This window comes from Trichechus manatus, unplaced genomic scaffold, assembly GCF_000243295.1.
Source record: "Trichechus manatus latirostris isolate Lorelei unplaced genomic scaffold, TriManLat1.0 scaffold00028, whole genome shotgun sequence".
In the NCBI taxonomy this organism is placed as follows: domain Eukaryota; kingdom Metazoa; phylum Chordata; class Mammalia; order Sirenia; family Trichechidae; genus Trichechus; species Trichechus manatus.
The window spans coordinates 19,121,636-19,132,999 of NW_004443964.1; the positions used below are offsets into that span (position 1 = coordinate 19,121,636).

Sequence of the window (11,364 nt, forward strand, 5' to 3'; positions counted from 1 at the left end):
ACATGGAAATAAAATAACGGAATTGTCTCACAAATAGATGATCTAGATAGTATATATATTATATTTTACCAAGGAAAAAAAGACCTAAAAATTGTCACTATTGTTAAGCTACTTAAAAAATTCATGGTATTTGTCAAATTTTAAGTAACAAATTATAAACATTATGTAAAAACTTCTATACATAAAAATTTACATATGAATGTCCCAAATAATGCAACAAATATTTACTGAGAATCTATCATGTATTATAAGAGTGACCAGGAAAAAAAATATAAGTTGTTCATATAGTTGCTAAATCTAGGCTAAAAGAATATTTATTTTTCTGTGTCTTCTGGATCTACTGAGGCAGAATATTTGCAAAGTTATTTTTATAGTAAAACTGACTAGGTCAGGAAATAGTGAAAAACATGCATTCGTTCTACTGGGCCACTAGCAATTCTCAGAAACAAAGATGAAAGGTCCTAATAGGTTTAGGGATAGCTATTTAATCTGAGTATATGCTTCCTTGGGTTATATTTCAGCTAAATCTTGCCCTCACCAATATATTCACATCTACATGCTGACAAACACATTACCAGAAAAGCTTTGACTTAAATGTGAAGTTCAAGGTCTTTCTGTCCCAAGAGATGTAATTAAGGCTTTAAGGCTGAGCCTTAGTTAGTCTTTCATGAAGCTTCATTTCATGCTCAATCCCAATGTTAATTCCTCAGATGACCAAACCACCAATAAACACTAATTAAAATTTTTGAACTCTGATTTAAAAGAAAAAAAGGCTTAATCATTCCACAATGTCCATTTTATTTCATGTATACCTTTTTATTTAACAATCTTTTTCATTTGCCTTTGTTGATCCTAAATTATTGTTATTTTAAATGAGGAACAGGAATTGATGGCAAGACTAGAAAATAGTCCCAAATAATAGCTATAGTTTTTGCTCATAATTCTGCTCATTTTAGCAATATGAAAAAAAAAATACCAGCTCCATAATAACTTCAGATAGAACTTTTGAGCTAAAAAATAGTTTTCTAGTATGAAAACTGGTGGTTCCACATCTAGATTCACTTTCCCTAATGGTTACAGCATTGCAAGCAAAGAAAATAAGACAATGAAGACCACCTGCATATTCTTTCTGGTAGATTGAAAGTACTGAAAATTGGAAAATAAATTCACAAAAATATATTTTAGGCAACAGTGCCTATCCTACTCAATGATGGAACTACATGTCACCCTAATGAACAAGTATTGATTTGTCCAAGGTTGTAAGATGGTCAGGGAATGTTTCAAACACACACTTCTTAGCCCCAGTGGAATGTTTCCAGGTTAATATCTTTAACTTTTTCTTATTTGGTTTGGGTTTTAGTTTAACCCTAAATCATTTATGAAATTTTAGAGTTTGTCTCTCACACCTCAGGGGGATTAGAAGCCTGGGGACATAGACTTGGGATCATGGAATCTGGCTCAGGAATGTGAGAATGTAGGCAGAAGCAAAAGCAGGGAGCCTAGGCATTGAGGCATTCCATACATTCAGGTCTGATGTTTTGTTTTTTGCATAATTTCTCACTTTGGCCATACTATCTTTTCTCTCTAATGTCTTTCAATTTTCCTATGTTAAAGTTTCTTCTATTCTGTGTGTCCTCTTCCCTACCCAATGGCTGTCTATCTCGAATTCTGTCCAGATCTAATAGTGGCCCTGGCCATACTCGAAGCTGAAATAAAATTTCTGAAGATGTCAAGAGACAAATATTTTTACTTGTCTTCTGAGATATCTTTAATATTTTCTGTCTTATTAAAGACAAATAAGAGTTTTCAGACACTCTTTTATAGAAGCCCATGTTCTTGGGATGTCCTGAGCAGTTCAAATATATCTTAAATGCTTACCATCAACTGGCAGATTGTGTGTCAAATCACTAATTTCATTTTCTGCAAGGTTCATTCCCATGTTTTGCAAAAGAGGCTCCACTTTAGTGGCATCAATAATCCCTCCTTGGAAAAAAGAGAAGACTATGAGAAATATGCCTACATATTTCTTCACCATGCAGAGGTTTTATCTTGGCATAATGGGAGTAAGCAAGTACACGTGATAAGCCCTCTGACCACCTAAATAGTTTATAAACCCTAAGAAATCAATCTTTTCACTAGGGAATATGGTACACAGCAAATGGAGGATGAACACAAAACAAAATACAACCTACGAACACCCTACTAGTATAAGTCACACACAAAAGGCATCCTGATAAAGAATGGCCAGATCTGGGGAAGAAAATCCATGTGTGTGCGCAGTGGCAAAATCTACCTATATTAAAATGTTATAAAGCTGCAATATTTAATACAATTCCATATTAGTTCATGAATAAAGAGACCAATGGAACAGAATATAAATTCCAAAAGTAGACAAGTTCACATGGAAATCAAGTAGATAATAGGATGACATCTTGAATTGAGGGGAGGGATGACAGACTTTTAAATAAATAATTTCGGAACAACTATATAGTCATTCTCATAAAATAAAATTAAATCTGTGTTTTCTGATGGAATGTAGTATGAACTACACAGAATCATCTATGAAGTGTTCTTGCCAAAAAATATTGGACTTGAAAATAATTAAGCTGTTAGAGCTAACTTCTAGTTTAAAGGAAATACAGAGGAGAGTAACAAGATATACGGGAAAATAAAAAAAATTCAGAAAATGGGAAATTCTACAGGACAACTTGAATCTGAAACAGTTTCTTTAATAAGCCAATGGACTGATAAAAGAGGGAGAAAGGAGGACTGTAGATTAAATAAGATTTAAGTATCATAACATATGCAGTTTGTGAACCTTGTTTGGTTTTTATTTCAAAAATTATAAAAAATATTTTAGAGATAACTGGGGAAACCTGAATCTACACAAGACACCCAATGATACCAAGGGATTATTTTAAACCTTATTGTATGATAATGGCATTACGGTTATATAAAAATGGTCCACGTTCTGAAGAGATGCATACTTAAGTATGCAGAAATGGAATTTGTTTTAACTATTTCAAAGAAAAGGGAGGGGGGAGAAGAAGAAGTAAGTGTGGCAAAATCTTCATAATTATTAAACCTGGGTGTTAAGTATATGTGGGTTCATTATATTATTCTCTTTACTTTTGTATATGTTTGAAAATGTTTCTAATAAAAATTTTAAAAACTGCTAAGAAGCTATGGTAGTTAACAGCGACAGTCATGCAGGGATAGTCAACAGTTCAATGGAACAGAAAAGAAGCATTCATATAGCATATTAGCACATACAAGAGGTGGAAGGATTCACAATTTAATACATAGAAAATTGTACAAAAATAAATCATATGGATCTCATATTTATCTATCTTTTCATTGTGATTCTCACTCACCTTTAAGAGACTTCAAACCATCCATCAGTCTATTATTATAGATCTTTCCATCAGCTGGAGAAAGACACAAATCAGATCACACGAAGTGATGGGCATGTTAAGATTGTACAGCAAAAGTATAATTTGAGAAAATCAGACTTTATGATTTTCTATAGAACAATTCCAATTTACATTTAGATAAAATTTTAGAATAGTAGAGTGGAGAAAATATTTACTGTATTCATTTTACTTAGTCATTGTCACCTAAGGCTTTCACTCTACTATGCTGAAACACTCCTAAATTTTTCTTGTGCTTTATCTAATATCTTCTTCTCTTACCTCCTAGTAAACTCCCACCCATTTTATTTTCTCCTATCTCCTAGCTTGTTGCTGTTAGGTGCTGTTGAGTCAGTTCCGACTCATAGTGACCCTATGTACAACAGAACGAAACACTGCCCAGTCCTGCACCATCCTCATGATCATTGTTATATTTGAGCCCATTGTTGCAGCCACTGTGTCAATCCATTTCATTGAAGGTGTTTCTCTTTTTCGTTGACCCTCTACTTTACCAAACATGATGTCCTTCTCCCGGGACTGATGCCTCCTGATAACATGTCTAAAGTATGTGAGATGAAGTCTTGCCATCCATGCTTCTAAGGAGCATTCTGGCTGTACTTCTTCTGAGACAGATTTGTTCGTTCTTCTGGAAGCCTATGATATATTCAATATTCTTTGCCAACACCATAATTCAAAAGGATCCATTCTTCTTCGATTTTCCTTGTTCATTACCCAGCTTTCGCATGCCTATGTGGTGATTGAAAACACCATGGCTTGGGTCAGGCGTACTTTAGTCTTCATGGTGACGTCTTTGCTTTTTAACACTTTAAAGAGGTCTTTGACAGTAGATTTGCCCAATGCAATGCATCGCTTGATTTCTTGACTGCTGCTTCCATGGGTGTTGATTGTGGATCCGAGTAGAATGAAATCCTTGATAACTTCAATGTTTTCTCTGTTTATCATGATGTTGTTTACTGGTCCAGTTGTGAGGATTTTTGTTTTCTTTATGTTAAGGTGTGGTCTTGATCCTCATCAGTAAGCACTTCAAATACTCTTCGCTTTCAGCAAGCAAGGTTGTGTCATCTGTATATTGCAGGTGTTAATGAGTCTTCCTCCAATCCTGATGACTCGTTATTCTTCATGTAGGCCAGCTTCTCGTATTATTTCCTCAGCATATAGATTGAATAAGTATGGTGAAAGAATACAACCCTGATGCACACCTTTCCTGACTTTAAACCACACAGTATCCCCTTGTTCTGTTCAAATGACTGCCTCTTGGTCTAGGTACACGTTCCTTATGAGCACAATTAAGTGTTCTGGAATTCCCATTCTTCGCAATGTTATCCATAATTTGTTATGATCCACACAGTCGAATGCCTTTGCATAGTCAATAAAACAGGTAAACATCTTTCTGGTACTCTCTGCCTTCAGCCAGGATTTATCTGACATCAGTGATGATATCCCTTGTTTCATGTCCTCTTCTGAATCCAGCTTGGATTTCTGGCAGTTCTCTGTTGATGTACTGCTGCAACCACTTTAGAATGATCTTTAGCAAAATTTACTTGTGTGTGATATTAATGATATTGTTCATAATTTCTGCATTCTGTTAGATGACCTTTCTTTGGAATGGGTACAAATATGGATCTCTTCCAAAGAGGTTGGCCACATAGCTGTCTTCCAAATTTCTTGGAATAGATGAGTGAGCACTTCCAGTGCTGCATCAGTTTGTTGAAACATCTCAGTTGGTATTCTGTCATTTCCTGGAACCTTGTTTCTCACCAATACCTTCAGTGCAGCTTGAACTTCTTCCTTCAGTACCATCCATTCTTGATCATATGCTACCTCCTGAAATGACTGTAATGTCAACCAATTCCTTCTGGTACAGTGACTCTGTGTATTCCTTCCATCTTCTTTTGATGTGTCCTGCATCGTTTAGTATTTTTCCCCTAGAATCCATCAATGTTGCAGCTCGAGGCTTGAATTTTCTCTTCAGTTTTTTCAGCTTGAGAAATGCCAAGTGTGTTCTTCCCTTCTGGTTTTCTATCTCCAGGTCTTTGCACATTTCATTATAATACTTTACTTTGTCTTCTCGAGCAGCCCTTTGAAAGCTTCTGTTCAGTTCTTTTACTTTATCATTTCTTCCTTTCGCTTTAGTTACTCAATGTTCAACAGCAAGTTTCAGAGTCTCTTTTGACATCTGTTTTGGTCTTTTCTTTCTTTCCTATCTTTTTAATGACCTCTTGCTTTCTTCATGTATGATGTCCTTGATAGCATTCCACAACTCATCTGGTCTTTGGTCATTAGTGTTCAACGCGTCCAATCTATTCTTGAGATGGTCTCTAAATTGAGGTGGGAGATACTCAAGGTCGTACTTTGGCTCTCGTGGACTTGTTCTAATTTTCTTCAGCTTCAACTTGAACTTGCATATGAGCAATTGATGGTCTATTCCGGCCCCTGGCTTTGTTCTGACTGATATTGAGCTTTTCCATTGTCTCTTTCCACAGATGTAGTCGATTAGATTCCTGTGTATTCCATCTGTAGAGATCCATGTGTATACTTGCCGTTTCTAATGGTGAATAAAAGTATTTGCAATGAAGAAGTCATTGGTCTTGCAAAATTCTATCATACGACCTCTGGCGTTGTTTCTATCACCAAGGCCATATTTTCCAACTATTGTTCCTTTTTTGTTTCCAACTTTCTCATTCCAATCACCAGTAATTATCAATGCATGCTGATTGCATATTTGGTCCATTTCAGACTGCAGAAGTTGGTAAAAATCTTCAATTTCTTCATCTTTGGCTGGTGCGTAAATTTGTAAAATAGTCATATTAATTGGTCTTCCCTGTAGTCATATGGATATTATTCTATCACTAACAGCCTTGTACTTCAGGATGGATCTTGAAATGATCCTTTTTGACAATGAATGCAACACTATTCCTCTTGAATCTGTCATTCCTGGCATAGTAGACCATATGATTGTCCAATTCAAAATAGCCAATGCCAGTCCATTTCAGCTCACTAATGCCTAGGATATCGATGATTATGCATGCCATTTAATTTTTGATGACTTCCAGTTTTCCTAGATATATACTTCATAATACCACATTCCTATTATTAATGGATGTTTGCAGCTGTTTCTTATTTTGAGTTGTGCCATATCAGCAAATGAAGGTCCTGAAAGCTTGACTCCATCCACGTCATTAAGGTCAGCTCTGCTTTGAGGAGGCAGCCCCTGCCCAGTTGTATTTTGAATGGCTTCCAACCTGAGGGGCTCATATTTCAGCACTATGTCAGACAATATTGCACTGCTGTTCATAATGTTTTCATTGGCTAATTTTTTCAGAAGTACACTACCAGGTTCTTCTTTCTAGTCTGTCTTAGTCTGAAAGCTCAGCTGAAACCTGTCCACCATAAGTGACTCTGCTGGTATTAGAATACTGGTGGCATAGCTTCCAGAATCACGGCAACATGAAAGCCACCAAAGTACAAGAAACTGACAGATGTGTAGGGTCTCCTACCTTAGTCTTAATGATATTCTCTCACTGGATTCAAAAATAAGAACAGATAATTCCTTCCCTTTTGGCAAGCTGGTGAATTGAAGGGGCTGATTATTCCCAAACTAAAAATTAAATGACAAAGCTTGGATTTGATTCATAAAGAATAATTGTTGATAATTTATTGATAACATTTTTAGAAAGTCTTTCTTTTTTCGTACATCAAAAGACAAAAGTTAAGAAAGTTCCACAAAATGTGCACAATTATAAATTCTTTGAAGGCTACATTGTCATACGAAATTCTTACCATCAATTGGCATGTTTTTCATTAGCTTTTCTCGTTCCTTATCTGTGAACTCTATCCCCATATTTTCTAGTACATTTTCGAGGTCACTGACATCAATGGCTTTTCCTTTAAAAGATGAAAATACAGCTAGATGAGAACTTTTGGCTAATCCTAATCATTTCTTCAGCATAGAGTTTGTCTGTATTTCTCTTTATTCTGAGTTCATGCATCTTTAGTTTTATTTCACCATTTAAAACATCAACCCAGATTATGGTTTTTTTAAACATATACATAGTAAAATATATAATTAGCAAATAATCCAGAGAATAAAAATTTATTAACAAAACATTGACATTTTATTGCCAAAATGTAGTTAACTTAAAATTCAACTCTAGGTAATTAGATACATACATTTCGCCAATAAACAGGCAGAATGGCAATGAACTTCTCACTAACCTGTAACCGTTGTTAAAGCATCCATCAAGTTATTGACATCAACCTTCCCATTATCTGTAAAATAAGCCATTACTTAGACATAACGATGAAGACTTATAAAAATATAAAATGTCTAAATAGGTAAATGGAGATCAGTCAGAATATATTGACTCCACTAATTTAGCTGACTCAATTATAAGTGTTATATGTATAATAAGGATCAACTCTAGGGAGGCTTTGTTCTTAGGATGACAGATAAGAGTGTTGCCAAAGGAAAACGTATTTCTTAAGTTTTTAGGCTGACTTTCTACTTATAAAGTTGGCAGAAGTGCCAGTGATCCTGATACAGCTCTTTAGCAAACTTCAGCTCTGGCAGAGTCATATTTCTCAAACAGGAGTCTATGGTGAAAAGAGAAGAGACCACATATTTTATCTTCCTACCTTATCCTAACATTTCTCTAGCTGATTTAAGCGTTATCCTAGAATTGCTGGTCATGGAAGTAAGTGTTAGGAGACAATAACAAAATATATGTCTATAAATATCCCTCAAATGTTTCAAGTGAAGGAGAGAGGATTTAAGAAACTATGAGTCATTCAGATAAATCTGAAAAAGTAGCAACTGTTCCAATAATGGAAAGGACTCATCAGTATTCTTGGTAACATGATAACTGGGTAGAAAGAGGCTTCGTATTTCACTGAAAACTGATGGGTTAGACAAAATTCTGAGGAGAGACAATGATTGTACAGATTCCCCATATCTTAGGACTTCATAAAGCCTCTGGGTTACATTATTAATTACTATGAGATGGTAATGAGTCAATATTAATAAACAATAAACTGAGGATGTGTATCTGGTGACTAGGACTAGGGCCTGGGGGTAGAACTGGGGTCTATCTGAAATGAATGTAAAAGAGTAAGAAGAGGACAATAGGCCAATAATCTATTTCTGAACTGTATATGAACCTGTGTCCCCATTGTGTCACTGACATTTGGCATGGCTGCTGAGGGTTACAATCAAGAACAAAGTGATTTTACTTCTTGCTACACTCTCTCTGAATTAATACTTGGGAAATCAAATGACTCATGTGGGATTACAAGGGGACATACCTGGTTTGATTTTTTTTTTTTTTGATGAAATGATTCAGGGTCTTCTGGTGGCACAGTGGTTAAGCATTGGCTGCTAACAAAAAGGTCGGCAGTTTGAATCCACCAGCTGCTCCTTGGAACCCTACAGGGCAGATCTACTCTGTCCTATAGGGTTGCTATGAGTCAGAATCGACTAGACAGCAACAGGTTTTGTTTTTTTTTTTTTTGTGGTATACTAAGGAGCCCCAGTGGCGCAGTGTTTAAAGCAATCGACTGCCAACCAAAAGGTCAGTGGCTCGAAACCACCAGTGGCTCCACAGAAGAAAGTTGTGGCAGTCTGCATCCATAGAGATTTACAGCCTTAGAAACCCTATGGAGTCTTTACAAGTTGGAATTGACTTGACTGCAGTGGGTTTGGTTTCAGTTTAGGTGGTGGTATACTAGGGTCCCTGGGTAGCACAAATGGTTTGCCATCAACTACTAACTGAAAGGTTGTTGGTTTGAACCCACCCAGCTGTGCCATGGAAAAAAGGCCTGGAAATCTGCTTCTGCAAAGATTACAGCCCAGAAAACCCTATGGAGCTCACGTCTACTCTGTAACACAGCGGGTCACCATGAGTTTGAATCGACTTGACTGCAGCAGGTTTTGTTTTGTTTTTTTGGTGGTGTACTGCTTGGATGGAAATTATTAGCTAGGGTTCAAGTCAGAGAATCAACATTCATCAGAGAGGACATTTAATGGATTTCTACAACTCTTGACCATAAAGAGATTTTTCATTTGTTTCGCACTGATTTTGTTAGCTCTATTAATTCATTCTGTACATTTATCACATATATGTTATATTCCTAATATATGAAGTTACTGTGCTAAAAAGGGGTCTAAGATGGTGTATCCATGATTTCTACATACAATCTCACAGTTTATACACGAAGAGTGATAGATAAAAAGCCTATCTAAAAATTCAGTCAATCCAATAATACAGGCATATATAGGATAAAATTGAAACAGAGAAAGAAAATCTTTAAATAGTTTTAATGGGTCAGGAAAGGCTTCCTGGAGAAGTCAATCTCTGATTAACAAAGTTAAATATGCTTAAAGATATTTGAGAAAAGTGAAAATGAAAATCCAATAGAATGCTGTAGCACAGAAATCATGTGACAATAATAATCTATATATTCATTGGTGGAAGGAAATCATTCTACTAAATGCCAAGTGTTATACAAGGCACTGAGATTAAAATACATGCACACACATTCCATCCTGAGAATAACATAGCCTGCTTTTAAGGAATTCATTATCTGTGATACTATAGATAAATATGTGAGTATTGAAACAGAGAGTCTGAGCTGTAATAGGTCTGTGTGCCAAATGTTTCTAATAATAGCACAGGGAGACCTTCAGCTAGCATCTATCCATATGTATCCACTGCTTTGCAATCAGCTGAGGAGCATCCTGGAAAAAACCTTGAACCCTGTCCATATACAATACTGGGGTTCAGATATTTTGCTGGAGGGCGAAATGGAGGCAGAGAAGGGTGAGAGACGAAGTTATAAAGGCAGGCAGCGGTCAGATCATGAAGGGTTTCCTATGCCATGTTAAGGTGCACTGGCATTTTGCAGTAAATAATGGTAAACTGTTGAATAGTATTTATCTGGAAAGTAATATAAAAATGTTTGTGTCTTAGATAAAACATTCTGTCACCCCTGGGAATGATACATTTGACTGGAAATAAACTAGAAGTAAAGACCACGTTGAGGACTTCTGTGCTATGCAACCCATGGATAACAATGATTTGCAACATGGTAAGTAGCCACATATTGATAAAAACAGTGGAAAATTTATGAAATAATTTAGAAAGCCAAAATTACAGTACTTTGTGACTTAGTGTCTAATGGAATATGATAGTAAGGGGGAAGGTGAAGTATGACAATGATGCCAATATTTTTAATATTTCACTAGGAGCATAATCGTATCACCAACTTAGAGAGAACACAAAATTAGGGGCCAGGTTATGAGAGATAATTTTCAAATATGGTAAAATGGGGATATAGAAATTTGAGGCTATGGCAAGCAGATATGTCCAACAGAATGTGATTACGTCAAAATGTTTGGAAAGGAAACTGGACTTGAGAAAAAAATCTACAAGACTTTAGCATATAGACGACAGTTGAAAAAGTGGGTGCAGATAACATCTCTCACAGAGAGGGCACATTGAAGGCACTGGCGAAAAACAAGGCTCCAGGAATTGACAGAATACTAATTGAGATGTTTCAACAAATAGATGAAGCACTGGAAGTGCTCACTCGTCTATGCCAAGAAATCTGGAAGACAGCTACATGGCCAACCAACTGGGAGAGATCCTTATTTATGCCTATTCCAAAGAAAGGTAATCCAACCAAATGCAGAAATGATCGAACAATATCATTAATATCACACGCAAGTAGAATTTTGCTGAAGATCATTCAAAATTGGTTGCAGCAGTACATCGACAGGGAACTGCCAGAAATTCAAGCTGGATTCAGAAGAGGATGTGGAACGAGCGATATCATTGCTGATGTAAGATGGATCCTGGCTGAAAGCAGAGAATACCAGAAAGATGTTTACCTGTGTTTTATTGACTATGCAAAGGCATTCGACTGTGTGGATCATAAC

General features: G+C 36.1%; 1 protein-coding gene across 1 annotated transcript in view; it reads right to left on the reverse strand.

The window, feature by feature from the left end:
• Nucleotides 1-11,364, reverse strand: part of LOC101342993 (uncharacterized) — a 512,538-nt gene that overhangs the window by 260,896 nt on the left and 240,278 nt on the right. The window contains exons 55-58 of the mRNA XM_023729385.1: nt 7,647-7,700; nt 7,212-7,316; nt 3,375-3,428; nt 1,879-1,983 (exon numbers count right to left, since the gene is read on the reverse strand). Coding sequence (XP_023585153.1) covers nt 1,879-1,983; nt 3,375-3,428; nt 7,212-7,316; nt 7,647-7,700 — 318 coding nt within the window. The remainder of the gene's footprint in view (nt 1-1,878; nt 1,984-3,374; nt 3,429-7,211; nt 7,317-7,646; nt 7,701-11,364) is intronic.